The sequence below is a fragment of the Stegodyphus dumicola genome, chromosome 7 (assembly GCF_044657685.1).
Source record: "Stegodyphus dumicola isolate Sdum_Otavi_A_Nest chromosome 7, ASM4465768v1".
Classification (NCBI taxonomy): Eukaryota; Metazoa; Arthropoda; class Arachnida; order Araneae; family Eresidae; genus Stegodyphus; species Stegodyphus dumicola.
In genome coordinates this window covers 85,787,964-85,806,378 of record NC_140774.1, presented here as the reverse complement: position 1 = coordinate 85,806,378, position 18,415 = coordinate 85,787,964, and the positions used below count along the sequence as shown (strand labels likewise).

Genomic DNA, 18,415 nt, shown 5'->3' with positions numbered 1-18,415 from the left:
AAGGCTTCGGTTTCATCCTAGACACTGTGAGCTTGGATGAAACCAATCATTATGTTTAATGGTAGAATTCAACAGTGACATTTTAGGAACATTTAGAGACGCACTTTCTACTTTTCCTGGTAGCAGAATTACTGAATGCCACCATAGGTACCGCCGCGCTTCGAGGACAGGTATTCAGCTGGTTCAAAGACATCGTAAATTTTTGTTGGGTGAATCAGTTAATAAGAATTACAAGTATGACGTATTTAAAACCGCCTATTCCCAGTGGTGAAAGATCGCTCAGCCAGTTATTTGAGCTAGAGAATGAAATTCCAAAGTAGGCGAGTATCAACGGGTATACGCACAGCGGGATATGAGCAGAGGTCGAGCGGATATTTCTGTAGAAGAAGGAAGCCTAGGTCTTGCAGCAGTAGACGTTTTGATAAACGGAAGAAACTTTCACAGAGATTTTCAAATGCCGATCGCCAAAATAAATCGCAAACGAGGAAATTAAGTGAAGATACTAAGGATTTAAACTAATCATGAGTACTAAAATACAGAGGGCACAGTCAGCCCGGAGAGGGAAAAATTTCTCACATATTCAGTTGAAATAATAATTATGTTGATTAAAAAATTGTTTCTCCTAATGATTCAAATTCTGTTAAACGCTGTACTAGCACATGTATTATTGGACAAAGGAAGCGCAAAGTAGATTTTAGGGTAAAGCATTTTTTTTTTAGGAAAAACTTAAAATGCTATAAAGCAAGGATTCTCAACCTTTTTTGGTCCTTTCTCCCCTTTCACCATGGTTAGACGAGCATCCCTCCCATTCCAAAACTCGAAAAATGCATATAAAATTATTTAATTTTAATGTATTTTATAAATTAAACTAGAAAAGTGTAGAAAATGTTAGTAAATACCATAACTTTGAAAAGTAGTTCTTATATTAATGAAATAAAACTAAATACTTAACTTTTGGATATTTTCAGATATGTGTGAAACCAGAGAATCTTCCCAAACCTACGTTTATTACCAAATCGGGAGTTCAAGCTTTTCTTACACTCTGTAACAACAACAACAAAAAAAAAAAAAAAAAAAAAAAAAAAAAAAACAGAAAAATAAAAAATCGATTAACCAAGAAGGAATCATCCGATTGCTTTGAAATTTCGCATCTTTGGACTAAATATGCAAATGGTTAAAGTTTGGTGTCTAGTGAATGAATAGTGCGATCACCAGCACATCGGAACCGCGCATCCAGCAGATGTATATAAGGAGCTGTTCTTAAACTGTTGGTTAAAAATTTCTGTTTCATTGCGATTTAGGATACCTTTCAGTAACTGAAAAAAATGCCTCGCCGCAGGATTCGAGCTCATTACAAGCAATTGTCAGAGTTTGAAAGATCTCGTATCACTGGATTGAAAGAGGCAGGTTGGGCAAATCGGAGAATCGCTCGTCATATGAGTCCATGCAATGTGGCGATTAGAAGATGCTGGCAAAAATGGGATGACAATGGCAAATTTTAGCATCATGATCAGTCGACCTAGGGCCAGAAAAGATCGGGAGGACAGAGTAATTGTCAGATTAGCTGTCACAGCGCCTGTTTCATCGCCTGTTTCATCAGACGTGCGCCTGTTTCATCAGACGTGCGACTCGCACACGAGTGTTCACCATGACCATTCACAGACGGCTGCTAGAGCGAAATCTAGGCTCATACCGACCGTTACGCCACTCACGCCTGCACACTGTCGAGCCAAATTACAATGGTGCTTGGCTTGATCAGGTTGGAATGAGACTGACTAGGGACGTATAGTCTTTAGCGACGAATTCCATTTCCAACTGTGTTGTGACGATCATCGAAGACGAAGACGTGTCTGGAGACGCCCAGAGCAGCGTGCCGATCCTACTTTCACTATTGCATGCCACACAGGCACTCAATCAGGCGTTATGGTCTGAGGTGCCATTTCCCTTGATAGCCGAACCCCTTTGGTCGTCATTAGAACCAAAGCTACAGCACAGCGGTACGTCGACGACATTCTGAGACCTGTTTTGCTACCGTTCCTTTTGGAGTACCCTGTCCTTATTTTTCAGCAAGATAATGCCGGACCACATACAACATGTGTTGTTATGAACTGTCTTACGGCTTTTCAAACACTTACTTGGCCAGTCAGGTCGCCAGATCTCTCTCCCATCGAGCATGTCTGGGATATGATGGGAAGGCGACTGCATCTACCAGGGAATGTTGATGACCTATCCCTACAGTTGGAGCAAATTTTGCAAGAAATACCGCAAGAGACCATCCAGGAGCTTTGTCAGTCTATGCCACGCCGTGTGGCAGCTTGCATCCAAGCTAGGAGGTGGGTCAACACCTTACTGAGATCCACCAGTTTTTGTCTCTATCGGACAACTCCTTCTTTATGCGTCGATTTTTTTGTTATAAAGTGTAGAATGCCGTTCAGCTTATGCGTAGTACCCTGCGCGTTTCAAAGAGCTGCTGGTAAGACCTGCCTTCAGTAAATCTACGTTTATTTACTTAGGCGATGTAATAGTTACTAGCGAGACAATTCATGGACATATTCGGGATTTACACGAAGAACTTCGTTACCTGAGCTATAAGATATTTCAAAGGGGAATTGAAATAGAAGATTCTAAAATAGTAGCGATAAAAAATTATCCGCCACCTAATACAGCAAAAAAGTTGCCTCGTTTTGGGGTTTGTGCTCCTATTATAGGGCTTTTATCAAAGACTTTGCTCGTATAATAAATAGAGCCACTAAAAAATTTAATAGTCTTTTGTTAGTTACAATAATAATAATATTTTGTTTTACTCCAAAGTAACAAATCATAATAATGAATTAAGAACGGCTGTCGCAGCGAATTTAAGATTAAGTATTTTGCAGGAATTGCATAATGTGCCAATTTCAGACCATCTCAGAATAAGAAAAATACTCCAGAGAATAAGGAAAGCTGTTTATTTTCCACAGCCACAAAAATTTAACAGAATATGCCAATCGAATTATTTCATTAGAAACAAGTACCTAGCCTTATGGCTGTTCACTTGTATTAATTTTGGTTGAGCATTTGTAGTGAGCAGAGCGCCTTCAAAAATAGGCAATAAACATTAGAGGCTGGCATCCCAGGATATTTGGTGGTCGATGAAGGGTGAGGTAGATGATAGCAAATGATGATGAATAGGGAATTTAATGGCAGTTCCAGATTATTAAAAATATTGCGAATTTGCAAAACATGAAGTTAGTTGCAAATTAGTAGATAAGTATTAATGAATCAATAAAGTTTTGTCAATTTCAAGCATTTGAGGAGGTGAGGTTTTAGCTCAAACGTTACAGCAGCGTTTGTTTACATTCTACACCGAATGAGTTTTTTACGTAAACAGGAAAAAAAAAATTTCTTAGTTGATTGAATTTGGGAAAAAATAAAGTTTCTTATGTACGTAGATGCAATCTTGCAACAAATAAGTAAAATTAGGCTGAAAACTTGCCAAATCCTGTAGCATTTGCCAGTTATTGAACAATATTAATTGTAACTCGGTGGCTATCTATAGTCCGGCCAACTATAGGCCCGGCTATCTAAGTAGTATAAAAGCTACATTCCCTAATGAATTAACAGGAATTGATCTATTAGGTCCCTAGCCATAAGTGAAAAAATAAGCATTTGCTTGTAATTGCGGATATTTCTCAAAGTGTGTAGAAATAATTCCTCTCGAAAACGTTTCCTCTAAAAATGTTGCAGGTTAATTTTTAAATAAATTTATATTAAAATATGGAGTTCCACTTAAAAAATATCAGACATTGAAAAGCAATTCGTTAGTTAAATTTTTGAGGGTATATTTTTACGCTTTCGGAAGAGAAATATTCTGATTCCATAATTCAAAACTGTTCTGAAATACATGGTATTCAAATTTTTTAGGGTATATTTTTTAGCTTTCCGAAGAGAAATATTCCGATTCCATAATTCGCAACTGTTCTGAAATGCATGGTATTCAAATTTTTTAAGTGTAAAATAAGCATCGTTATTAATCGGTAAAGGAAAGACTGAAAGAAGGCTCCAAATGAATATCTAAAAATGGTACATACTCTTTCTAAGCTCTCACTTTCTAGGCTCTTGGTACATACTTTTCTAAAGTTTAATCTTTGGTAACGCGAGAAAATCTATTGACGCAGAAATCAGAGTCTTTAAATACATCTATTGAACCAATAAATAAAGTAACAAACCAAAATTTACAACTTATAAAAGCTCAGAAACATAATGTTCACCAGCTTTTGCCGAAGTACGTGGCTCAACGAGGAACAAATTGTAGAACCCTGTATGAAAATTGTTCAGCAGGAGATAAATGGAAATACATTATGAATGATTATGAAACATGGGTTTACTGAAATGACTGCGATAAAAAAGATCTATTCATTACCGAAAATAAAGGGAAAATATTTACAAACCTACTTCCGTAAATGCAAAGAATGTATCAATAAGGAATTTATGATTGTGGCAGAATTCTCTTACCGTAATTAAAAATAAGAAAAGTGGGGAAAAATATTTAGATGAACTGAACATTACTACGAACAGAATGTTTTACGTCTGAGATTTACAGAAGAAATCCCATTTTTTTATCCCAATGACTTTCAAAGTGTGAAACTTCATAAAAACAAAGTTAAAAGTCATACTTCGAAAAGTATTCCTTGAAAAAATAAAGACTGATACTGGTATCGCATATATACCTTTTCAACGCATTCCTGCCGAGTCCACTGACGTTTCACATATGGAGTAGAGTACTTTTGTTCTAAGCGCAAACCCACTGGGATTGATGGACTCTTCAATATAAGAGGAATGCGGTTAAGCGGTGGTGTACCACCAGGGGTGCCTGTGTCAGAGATCCTACCCCTCATCAAACAACATAAGTAATTTTCGAATTATATAAGGAAAATAACCAACCATAAATTATTAAAGTATATACATATTTACACTATATTTATCTATCTATATATATTTTAACACATTTTTAGGCGTATTGAAGTAGAATTAATTCATGGATAAGAATGAGATTAAATGATACATTAACCATAGCTAAAGCGTACAAATATCAACAGTCAAAGACCTGAAATGCCATCTGCAAGAGCTGAAAAGAGAGGCTAAAGAGCTGGTATGAACCTGTTAAAAGACATTTAGTAATACATAAAGAAGCAACAGGCATTTAAGTTTGAATCCCTTGGTGCGCGTTTGAAGAAATTGGAGACTGCATTTTACATACTTAAAGTAGGCACACCACATAAAAGGATGCAGATCACTAAGTAGCAAAGCATTACACTTGGTACACTCTTGTAAGATTACATTTTGCATAATATGTAATTAATTTGCATAATTTGTTTAATATATCATAATCATGTAGAGTATCATGTAGAGTATAACTCATTAAGTGATAGGTTACAGAAGGTGGAAGGATTATACATTAATTTTTAGAACTAAAAAATCCTCGAATATGGCAAATAAAATAAACATCTTATCAATAGCAGGTTTTGCAGCTTGCAGTTCAGGCATTTTTTTTTTTTTTTCCCCTGTTAATTTACGGGGGACGCTGGTAAAAGAGAAACCTTAAAATATATCTACTAATTCTTTACAAACTTAAATATGTCTATAAATTCATTTGGACCTACATCTGTAGAACGCTTTTTAATATTATCATTGTTAATGCGTTCAGACAGTTTATCACGAGAATCAGTTTTGCCCTTTGCTACGCTAGTGTAGGTTACACCTGGAGTTACATTAGCAGATTTATTAGCAATACTTTCATCAACAGTAGGTTTGGACACATTGGATTTTTCTTGAACATTTTTTAAAGTTCTAATAGATGGGAATTTAGGACAACATGATAGTTCGCGGTATGCCCTGATTGATTACAGTTGCAACACATAACTTTTTCTAGTCATTTTGCTTTACAATTTTCAGTTTTATGTGGCCTCGTGCACTTAACGCAACAGGGCTTTAATTTGCAGTTATCTGATGAATGATGGAAGTGTTGGCGGTTGTGACACTGCACAACATTTCTAGTTGCATTATAGGCAGTAACATTAACATAGAAACACATAAAGTAAGATAGGTTATGAATTTCATCTACACCAAGTACGTTTTCTAGGTGAACTTGAAATAAAGGCATGAGAGCCTTTGATTTAAACCTGTACATTTGCGATATTTTCCTCACCTTATAACCAAGATTTATAAGTTCATCATGTATTTTGTCCTTCGGATAATCAATAGGGAGCCCCCTGCGGACTACCTTGATAGAACGTTCCAGTTTGTTTACAATTAAGTAATGATCAATTTGATTGTCCTCGAGGTATCTTGTAATTTGCCTATGGTCGGTTTCAGTTTAAGGAAAAACTTTCAAGAACTCGCCATTAATTTTGAGAGCAAACTCAAGCATAGGGTCATTTTTAAGTTGTCTGAGAAAATCAGAAAATTTCATAACTGGTTTAGCCAAAATCGGTTTGATTTTGGGGGCACAATTTCAATAACATCTAGCTCACCCTGTATATCCATATTATTTTCATCACAAGCATCATTATCATTTAATCCACTAAATTGATTACACACATTCGTCTTTGCCACATGAAAAGTTTCAAAATCTTTTTCGGACTGTATACGTGCTCCATCTTAATTGATTATCCCATATCTTAAAATGTATAATTTTTCAAAAGAATATCCTCTATTCTGCGGAATCATGAAAAAATTGCTAGGTAAGATGCTACAAAACGATCTTTTTACAACATACGTGCCCGCTGGAGAACATCCTGAAGGTCAGAACTGTATTCAATAGCTGAACTCAGAGGATTCCACTCGGAGGTTCTGTCCGTCTGGTGAGCTGAAGCTATTTTGGTTAATGAAAGACAGCTGAAAATTTCGATCATTACAGAGGATGCTCCATATACTTAGCATTTGGACAAAAAGAAATCGCATTCCTTAACTTAATTGTATTTATATGTTTTACAGCTCACATGCTTAAAAACAGAATCCAGAAAAATTTCTATTAGTGTTTACCAAACATATTTGCATCACCGTTTGTTTGTATCTTGATAAAGCTATCTGCCTCTTTTGCATATATGTATTCATGCATATAGATTGATTAAATTAATATATAATTTCATGAATTAATTGTATTAAATAGATCGATTTAATTAATATATTTCTTTTTCTTTCTCGCTTTTTTTTTCCAAACATTATCAATACGAATAATAAGTAACATAACTTTTTAATTTTGTTCCAATAAAATCACATAAGTTATACAAGCAAACATTTTATGCTGAATCCAGGCATCACCTCTAATATTTACAATGTCACGCCGAACAAATATTAATTTAAAAGTCAAACAAGATTCCCCCCCCCGCGCTTTTGCAGCTGAGGATGATGGTTCGGTAAAACCATCGAAACTAGTCCTGTGAAAATTTGAAAATATAACGCTGATTTTTGTTGTTGGATTTCTAAATTAATTTACAGTGTGTTTGCTGATTAATGCACAGGCATGCACGATTTAGAAAATAGTTTTTTGAAATCGTAACTGACGTATGAGTACCGTATAAAGAAGAAATTTTTAATCAAAATATTTCACAAAGCATACCATGTTCTCTTCAAAGCAGGATTTAATTAAAATAGCTATAAAATTTATGAAAATTGCAAATTTTATTTGCAATTTATGCAAACTTTTCTTCTGCAAAATGTTCTAACGCGTTCTTTCTCTCATTTTCTAGACACAGTGTTGATATTCTTTCATACTATATGGAGCACTGAACAAGCACTAGTTATAAGACCACTCAACAAACTTATGATACCATTACATTTGAAACTAATTTAATCATCTATACAGTTTAACAACTTCTCTGCACATTCCAGAACCTCATAGTGACCATCGTTTCTATTTCATTTTCCTTGTTGAATGCAACGCCTCTGCAAGTCGTTCTGAGTCTAGTCTTCGTCAGATCACCAGTCTTCGTCTGAAGTAAACCTATACACTTATTTTTCCTTTTCCCTCTTTATCCACACTTCTGTGATTTTTTCATTTATATTTGCAAATATTCAGCAACACAAGTAATTTCAAAGAAGCCCGACGTTGTTTCCTTCATCTAAAGAAACCTTATTACAGTTTCAGGATTCAGTTTTTCCAGCCAAGAATGATAATCTTTTAACTAAATTTCAGGTTACTACTCAGTGCATCAAATATGTGAGTTTCTTCTGAAAAATTATTTAATAATTTTGAGGAGCAATGAAAAAAATAATTTACAAAACTCTTATTTTCCACTCAGATAATCGAGAATTCGGCCTAATGAGGAAAGAATGCTATTTCATCTAACATGTTCTTATAATACTTAAATCTAATCGTATAATATTATTAGTCTAAATGGATGTAAACCAAAAAGTTAATCTCAAAGCGGCATTTTGCGCCGAATCACTTTAAATGTCCAAATCACTTTTCATATTGTTGCCACCAAATATTATCGCCCTGTATTATATTTAAAGAATCTACATGAATGTAGTTTTTTTATACTTGTCACATAATAAAGTGACCATAAATAAAGGAAGTCATAATTCGATGATGAGAAAGCCACTGTATCCGATCAAGAAGGCGAAACTCCTCTATTTACGTATGATAAAAACCTGCCTAATAACCTGCCTGATAAAATACCTGCCTAATAACATCTATAATAATCTTTCATGCTAAACCAACTACTGGTCACTTCCAGGGAACATTGGTGTGAAATGATTGCATATGTGTTAAGAAAGAACAAGAAATAATTCAATTTTTTTCATATAAAGGAATAAAGAAATTAAATAATTACTAAAGGAATTAAATATACCTAAATGGGAAAGACGACCATTTACAGTTCGAAATGATTTACCCTTCTATGAAGGTGGTCATCTTAGAAGGATGAGATTTGATACCAAAGTTTCATACCTATACTGGTCACTTACAGAGCTGTTCGTCTTAGGAAGCTGCCTCACTGTATGTTATAAAAATTCAATCAATGACTAAAACATTTTCGAATAAAATTTATCCACAAATTTAAATAATACTTTTAAAGTGCTTATAAGAAATGTCTAAATGTAAAGAATTCTCTTCAAATCGATCACTCTGGATTTCACCACATCTCTTTAAAGTTGCGTAGATGTGCTATCTTCCATAATAATTAAAACTTATGTTTATTTCTGTTCTCAAAAAGACTAGTAGTCTTAGGGAGGTACCAGTATTTTTGAGAAGGTTCACTGCAATTACATATTATTTCTAAAATAATAAATAAATAAATAAAAAGAGATTGCGTTTAAATTTTCTGAATATACTTTTATTTTTGAGTCATCCAATGACTGATGTATAAAAACGAATTAGTTTCCGTTAATACTTCCCCGCTGAACTGGCCACCAGTCCCCGAGCGGTTAAGTCGCTGAGCACTGGTATTTCGATTAAGTGTACGAGCTGGTTGCATGAGATTTTTCCTAAAGTATAACGTAAATATGTGCCAGTTTCTAAGAAAGTACTCTACTAAGATATTCCTCCACTTAAAAACATAGCCCTAGTGCGTTTTGGCATAATCCAATAAATCCAAATCCCATACCGACATATTATGTAACTGACAATCGTCGTAACTATCAAATAGACGTCCAAATAATTCATTACACGTTATACATGAAAATGTTAACGGAACTTTTAAGAAGAAACGGAAACAAAACAAGATATAATTTTCACTAAAACAATATCAGATTAACAAACGTGAAAGAAAATAATTTGATAATTAACGGAGTAATTTTTACAGAGTTAACCTTATGCTCTTATTTATCTTCATTTTTCTAAACATTTTTAGACTGTATTTTTCACGAAAAATTATCGGTAAGACATTTTAGAAAATCTGATGTGTACACCACATGACCTCCTTGTATTGGAATATTAAATTATACGCATTTTTTCTTGCATTTCATTTAAACTTATTGGATTGAATTAAACCTACTTCGCCGACAGCGCATAAACCACAATAGAATAAATGCATTCTTTAAAATCCATTCTATTTGTTTACCATAGCGACACTCTGGCGATAGGTTCACTTAACAGTATTATATTACGTTCATACTATAACTATGTCTATGTCTGTGTCTTATCACTTACTAAGAGGCAATCGACCATTAACAGCCTTTACCAATATATTATACTTGACTTTTAAATGCTTGAGGAACCGAGTAAGTTGTATCCAATAATATGGAAGTACTTGTTCACATGCTGTGCTAGAACTCGGAGATTATTAGCAACGGAGGCTCCTGTGCCGCTATCCGTAGAATAAGTAAACTTTGAGCAAAAGAGACGTCGTGTGGCGCCATCTATTTGTAGGGATGAAAAGCATTTTAGTTCATATTATAACTCAGAATGCACAAAATTTATATCATTTAAAGAATTATCTAATCGTTGCCACATGATCTATTCAAATACTGTAATAAAGCTAAAACGATATATAAAAGAAATTAAACAAACAAAACAAAAAAGAAACAGATTTTCACAGACGATTGGGTATTTCTCATTCAATTAATTTAGTTCTCACTTCGCGACAAGGCAAAAATACGTAAAAACTCAAAATATCTGTATTAAAAATTACGAAGTAAATCTTAAACGCTTATTTCCTCGAAAAAATTCCAGAAAGGATTAAGCATGATTTAAATAATAAATGAAGGCGTTATCTTTGTTGTTGCGAAGCTAAGTTTCTCTAGATTGGCAACAAATCCGCTACTCAGCTCTTTCAAATGTAAACAAGATCAATGGCCGCCATCAAATTAGGCTTAGCGGCACTTAAACAATTTTAAAATTGTTGATAATTTTAAAAATATTGCATACAGATTTACTAAAGGCATAAAACTCTTAACCGGAAGATATAAACAACATAATTCAATCATTTTTAAAGCAAAAAATGTACAATTTACAAACATATAAGAGTAAAGAAACTGAGATCACTGAGCCGGGTAACAGAGTGGATATATTTATAAATATATTTATATACGTTCGGCGCGGCCAATTGAAACCAAAATACGAGGTGCACATCTACATGTTATAGCAGTCCTATATACAAAATTTCAACGTTCTGAGGCTACTCGTTTTTGAGTTATGCGAGATACGTACGTACGTACGTACGTTCGTACAGATGCCACGAAAAATTCTCTTCAGAATTCATTTTAAAGAAGTTTTACATTTTTTTTGGGGGGGGAGGAAAAGAGTCTTTTATTCCGTCCTTATGTACAGATATCAAGCAAAAACATCATTAAATTGCATTCGATAGCGGTCAAAATGGATATTTTTGTTGAAATATGCTGCCTGAAACTTTTCGCGATTACAATACTTCCTTTTTACTTCGTACAAGGAAGTAAAAATGATTAATTTATTAATGACCTTTGTTAATCAACTATGTGAATTTAAAATTAAGTACTATAGAGTTGCATTAATTTTCTGCTCATTTTCAGTTTTTAAATATCTAAGTTTCCTTCTCACTTTTTCAACAGAAATTTATTTGTTCATTCAAAAATATAAAATATAGAAGTAAAAATATCCTTCTTGCCTTCCTGCGCTTCCAAATCATTATGCGAATATGCAGTTACAGCTTTTAAAACTTGAAAAACGGATGTGTGCGATGATTTGTAGGCACTTTTTTTTTTTACTGTGATAAGATTTTGAACCGCATTATTTTCCACCACTGTATTTTGTACTATGATGTTTTCTATTTGCTTTATTTTCTCTTACGATGTTTTGTTTATATCCCGACGTTTTCGCCTCGCGTTGTTTTCGTCGCAACGCTTTTGTCCGCGATGTTTTTGCCGAAATGTTTTCGGATGTGTTCTTTCCTCATATGAAATATTTTATCTTTTAGAAACTAAAATCAAAAACTGATTGCGTTTATTTCTATTCTTATTAGTCCAAAGGGATTTGAATCCCGAAGGACTATTAGTTTCGTTTTGGCATTTTGCGTCCGTCGGACGGATAAATGTCGGTTCACTTTTCAAACTGTTGCCATAAAATGTTAGAGTCCTGCATTATATTTGAAGAAATTAAATAATGAAAATCTGCGTAAATGTATGTATATTTCTCACATTGTCATAAAATAACGGTACATAGAGTCATCGAATTTTGAATAACGTAATCCTCCAACGAATATGAGCATGTGGAAGACCAAATTTGAAATTTGTTTTATGATCGATTTCCTATTTTTTAAAACTTTGACGAATTTTTGATTAACAAACTCAAGGATTTCAAAGCGAGCAATGGCAACGTTGTGCAGAAAAAACATTTTTATCTCCAGCGCGTGAGTCTCTGTATCGGAAATTCTAAAGATATGCTCGTTTTAAAACTATTTTACGATATTGCTGTTGCACTGGATCTTATGGTTTAAGTGCGAGGAACATGATATTTAATAAAGAAAGGTAACACACAAAATGTTAAACGCCCCTTTGGACGTAATTTAAAATCTGAAACATTTCAGATTTTTTTTTAAGTGTTTTATTATTATGGAAAGAATATAAAATATTATCTTATTTATTAAAAGGAATTAAATTCTTAATATGAAACTGCCTTTGTTAGAATTGATCTGTATGTGCAGTTCTTGAATCTACATCAGCTAGAATAGATATAAATATCTCCAAATGCAAGTAATAAAGTCTGCCATAAAACGCGTGAATATGCACTTTTGATATATGTTTTCATGCATTTAAAAATGTAAAAGTATTTGTGATTATAATTTATGCTAATCCATTCTTTAATATTTTTGAAACAAGTAGTAATTTCAGTTTCGTGTAATTTTCGATTTAGATTTTTTTTTTTTTTTTTTTTTTTTTAGTACCTCGAATATTGTAAACTTATTTGAGTTCCTTTTCTGGCATAATCTAAATAATGTGGTATGAGAGCAATACCGTAAGTGATTTTTATTTACAAAAGCATACATTGTATGCACATCATTTGAATTAAAAATAATATGAAAATTGTAATATTTAGCTGTGATGTTTAAGGGGCTAGTCTATTATATGCAATAGAAGTACTTGAGCGTTCACATTAATATTCTCTCTGTTTTCTAGTTTAAATTTAACCTGTGGTTTTGGTTAACCGTACTTTCTATGTAAGGCTTTCTGACATTTGGAGAGTTGAAATTTTAAATAGGACGTAGATCCACAACAACTTTTGTTATCATTCCAGCATAAGTAAAATAAATATAGATTTAAGTATAAATACAATTGTATGAATATTGCATAAATACTGTAATAAAATTATTTGTTTTTTTCCCTATGTTAAAAAGATTTATTTGTTTATTTTATAGGTATTATTTTAATTTTCTAATAGTTATATTTAATTCTGAAATATTTTCCTTTAAATTCTTTTCCACCTACAACTCCCTGCCAGAATGAGATTTCAGTATCGCGTTTTATGTAAATGAAGTAGAATCAGTATTTAATGGGAAGTTCAGTAACTTCCGTAGAAGAGCTTAGAAGTTCTCAGTAAAGCTCGTTCTGCCTTCGAGCCTGTCCTGAGTTATTTTTGTACAGCTTCGGCTAAAGTTTAGCTAATTAGATTTGGTTTAATTCCTTATTTTCTACCTTAATCCCAAGCGGAGGCTTTCATGTAAGGCCAAGATGGGCCGTCTGAAATATTTCTTTAAGTGAATAAAAGGGTAGTTTAACCCTTCTTTGGACTTAATATTTTATAGTTGTAAGAAGACCAGGGAATAGTCGCTAGACATTACTGAAGTTCTAGTAGCCAAGAACACAGGTAAATTAATTAGAATTTAATAATTTTATATGTAATAAAAAACAATAATTGATAACTATGATAGCCAGTTTTATAAATTTTGATTTTTTGAACAAAATAGAGTTTTATAGCCATATTGTCATTTTGCTCTCAATAACTAATGCAAACATGCAAGTTCACCATTCTTTAGTACAGTCAATATCATAGTGTTTTCTAAAATACTAAAAAATACTAAAAAATACTTAAAGATATATTTTTTTTAAATTTTGGTTAGACTAAACTAAAATGTATTGACAAAAAAGTAAGAAAATAAAATTTTCTTGTTTAAACATATAGCATTTCAAGTAGTAATGTTATTAAACTTAATTTATTTTCAGTTGCATATCAAGATTTTGGAAGCGATAGTTTTCCTGTTTATGCACTTTATTTATACAGTTTCATGAATACAGAGAAAAAAGAGAAATGGTAATTTATTTAACGCTTAATTTCTGTATTCCAATAGCAAATATATATGCATTAATGAAATAGGAACTCATAAAAAATTTAGAAGTGAATTTATTGGAAATGTAGTAATGGAAAAAAAAATTATTTTTTCTTTCACTGCTGCATAATATTTTACTAAAATGCTTAAAACAATAGAACATGTGTTTTTAATTAATATTAATTATAATTCACTTTTATATACATATTGCATATTTATAAATCGTGATGCCATGAAGCAATAAGAAACAGCCTAAGCAATAAGAACAATTATAAAATCTTAGTGTTGTGCTAATTTTATGTGTTTTGGATAGGATAAAATGGCTTAAATTGTAAGATCATTCATTCCCCCCCCCACTATCATGCAATTGTCGAGATCTTAGTGGGAAGCCTGGCTACATCTCGCACAGGCGTGAAGAATAACAGCACAGAAGAAAAGGTGTAAATAGCCTTTTATTCTCAAAATCTTTAACAAAAATGCACGTACTTCGTACTCACAATAACATCGACTACTTGCGGTGAGGAACTTTAAGGATGATTTAACAATAAATTAAAAAATATCAAATAGTAGTACTAAACTATACAATTTACTTACAGCTAACAAGATGACTCAACAACTTACACCGGCGATAGACTTAAGAAATGGCCAGAATGCGTAACCGCAACTAAGATTAAAAGTTGGAGAACAAAATAGCAAACATGCGCTACACTAGCGAAATCACGCTCTATCTTGCCTTCTCGTTTCGCCTGTTTAAATACTTTCTTCACTTAACTTAATTTTCATCCTGGCGATGAAATGTGAGGAGAAATATGTTCAGAAAACATGCCAAAATTAAAATAATTGGTTATTCAAACTAAGGCAACTCCTACAAAATCACATAAAATCTGCCTACAGTTAAAAATTTTGGTTTCTGTGAAGTTCAACACATACACAGTTATATTTATAAGTAAATTTATATTTCAAATGAGGGCTGTTTTTAACTTATTTTTATGTATAAAATAATTATCAATAATAAAAAGAATATTACTTTTATAGATTTTTATGTTTAATAATCTATAAATTAAATTGTTCACTGCATGGAAGACTATGAATTATTGTTAAAAATCTAGAAAAAATAATAAATTTATCCATTTATAGGTCTCTACCTGACATAGTATATTTGCTAGTTGTCACAAGTACCTGCTTGTTTATCCTCAATATCAACAATGAAACTATCACGTTTTATATCAATTTTAATGGTAAATGAATTGTTCTTTATTTTCTCTTGTGTTTTATCATATAGAATTTCTGTAATTTAATTGACATTCAACATACAATTTTAGATAGTTTTGTAAATAAAGGAGAAGAAAGTACTATTGGTTTAATACGATCTGCTGCTCTTTCTTACGATAAAGATAAAAATATTGTAAGTAAAGAAGTGTTTTGTATTTTTTGATTTAATTTCCAAATCATTGATAAGATTATTTTACTCTGCATTAATTGAATATCTTCGTTATTTTTCTCTATGGATATAGATAATTTAATTAAAGAACAGAATGTTCATTTTATGACATTTTTGTGTTTTTTCTTTTTCAAATATGCAAAAATAATTGTAAACATACAGCAACAACGTAAAGATTAAAAATGCTGTAGATTAAAAGTCATCTTAATCTAGCCTATTGTTCAAAGGTATTTTTCCGAGAAAATTGCATGTAAAAAAAAAGTATTACACAATATTTTCTCTCATCTTGTTTTTAAAACAAAGAAAACATGATTAAAAAACACAGAATTTAAATATAAAGTCTTGTATCATTGTTTAAAATGTATTGGATATTTATTTGTGTTATAGAAATTATACTTTACTTACTCTTGATGAATAAAAGTTCCATAGGAAAAGTGTGAGGAGAACCTGAATTTTATAAAAAGAGAAAACGCACTTTTAAAAGTTTGTGTGTACTCTGAAATATAATCATTGCCTTGATTGAGTTGAAAATTTCACACCATTTGATATGCCAACCAACCAATTTTTCAAACTTTTAAAGTTTCATAAAATGCAAGGTAATTCTGTACTAATTAATATTTATTTAGTTAGAATTTTATAATTCATCAAGTTTCCTTTTCTCTCTTTTATGGATAGAAAAACAAAAGGGAAAAAAATGGGGAAAAGTCTATATTATGTATATATATAAGATTGGTGTTGTGACTTTCCTTAGGTATTTTGAGAATTGTATCTTCTAATATGAACTATTTCATGTCATATGCTGGGTTTTAAATTGTTGCTTTTAGGTGTATGCCTCCATCTATATACATTTATTTAAAATCTTATCCATTTATGGGTAGTGATTTATGCTATGATTTCGCATATACTCTTGGAAATAACTTATCATTAATCATAACAGGCATTATTTTAGTCCTAGGTTTTAGAGGTGTATGCCTCCATCTATATACATTTATTTAAAATCTTATCCATTTATGGGTAGTGATTTATGCTATGATTTCGCATATACTCTTGGAAATAACTTATCATTAATCATAACAGGCATTATTTTAGTCCTAGGTTTTTTTTCCCTCTTTAATTGGTGCAAAAGCATTTTACCGCTTTGTATATTATGCTAAAGTTTTATTTCAGTCATAGCACTGTATCTACCTAATTATAATCGGTTCCGGATATTTAGCCGTTGAGACGCTTAGTCGACAGCTGTTAGCCGATAGGACATTTAGCAGACAGTTAACTGACAACATTTTCATTTAGACAAAAGCTTAACTTACAATATACTTACTTTGCAACAGTTGAACTTACAACACATTTATACAAAAGAATTCGACAATGTTCTAGAAAATTTTGTCCGTATTTATCCAGTAAAAGGCTTTTCCGGCGTACACAAGGAGAAGGTTTATGGAAAATTATTACATTTATGTCTTGCAGAGTTTATATTTTAAAATTAGACAAAAAAAATCATCTTTAGGTTGGCGTGCATTTTGAAATTAATTTTGAGAGCGATCAGACATAGGTCCCTCCATTTCAGTAATAGGAAAGAAAATTTCAGCAATGGGAGGAACGAAGCGATTTTATATGGAAAGCAATAGATGGAGCAAAGCGAAAGCTAATCTAACGTAGTGAAGGAAGGTATTAATGAAACATGAAAAAGATAAGATATTAGGATTTTCAAGCTAAGATATTAATATTCTAGCGTTGAGAAGAGCAAGTTTGGAAAAATTAATGTCATCAATTAAAGTGTAGAGGCATTAGGTATTTTTGGAAGCAGGCAAGATAAAAAATGAGCAATGCCTTCGCCCGGAATCGAACCGCGGACCTCTGGAATACGCGCCCAGCGTACAGACCACCACACTACGAAGGCATGCAATGAAGGCGGGAGAAATACCTTATATATTTCCCCTTTTAAAGGGAAACACCCAGGATTTGGTGATAGGGTTTTTAGGGGACCCAATCGCCAAATCCTGGGTGTGGAGAATCATCATTCATCACCCTTTTAGTTCGGGCGCCGCTGAAGAGACATTAGGTATTTTTTGGAAGCAGGAATGATGAAAAATGAGCAACGCCTTCGCTGGGAATGGAATCACGGACCTCTGGAATACGCGCCCAGCGTGCAGACAACCACACCACGAAGACACGCTAAGAAGGCGGAAGAAATACCTTATAAAAGGAGAAAAATTTTGTTAATGGAAAAGAGTTCAATAAAATTCAATTTACTCATGAAGAAGTGTTTTGGATAATTTTTGCACATGCCAATTCAGAATTATGATTTAAACTTCCATTTGTGATTAGCTATCAAAAATTTGATTGCTTCTCCTTTTCGAACATATAGTTCATGCTCCCGAGGAGAAGTTTCAATACGTTTTCAGTATATATCCGTATACATATATATCAAACCACATTAACATGATTTGATTAAATTTCCCAAGAATTAAAATCAGAGATGGGATCAGGATCGAATAATGAATTTTAATGAAAAAATGATTTGAAAGTTGAACTTCAGAGAATTCGAGCAATTTTGTAATTGACTGAAAGATTAAATCGTTGTCGGATAAATATGGACGAATTTTACTATAGCATTGTTGTTTGTTTTTGTCTGAATGTACGCTTTTCAGCTAAATAAGCTATCGGCTAAATGTTGTGGCCGTTAAATGTCCTATCGGCTAAATGGACATCTCGGCTAAATTTCCTGTTGGCAAACAGCTGTCGTCTAAGTGTCACG

At 32.6% G+C, this 18,415-nt stretch overlaps 1 protein-coding gene across 1 annotated transcript in view; it reads left to right on the top strand.

Moving 5' to 3' along the window:
- LOC118192638 (WD repeat-containing protein 27-like) overlaps positions 1 to 18,415 on the top strand; it is a 169,448-nt gene that overhangs the window by 78,772 nt on the left and 72,261 nt on the right. The window contains exons 7-9 of the mRNA XM_085820553.1: positions 14,116 to 14,203; positions 15,357 to 15,457; positions 15,542 to 15,624. Coding sequence (XP_085676679.1) covers positions 14,116 to 14,203; positions 15,357 to 15,457; positions 15,542 to 15,624 — 272 coding nt within the window. The remainder of the gene's footprint in view (positions 1 to 14,115; positions 14,204 to 15,356; positions 15,458 to 15,541; positions 15,625 to 18,415) is intronic.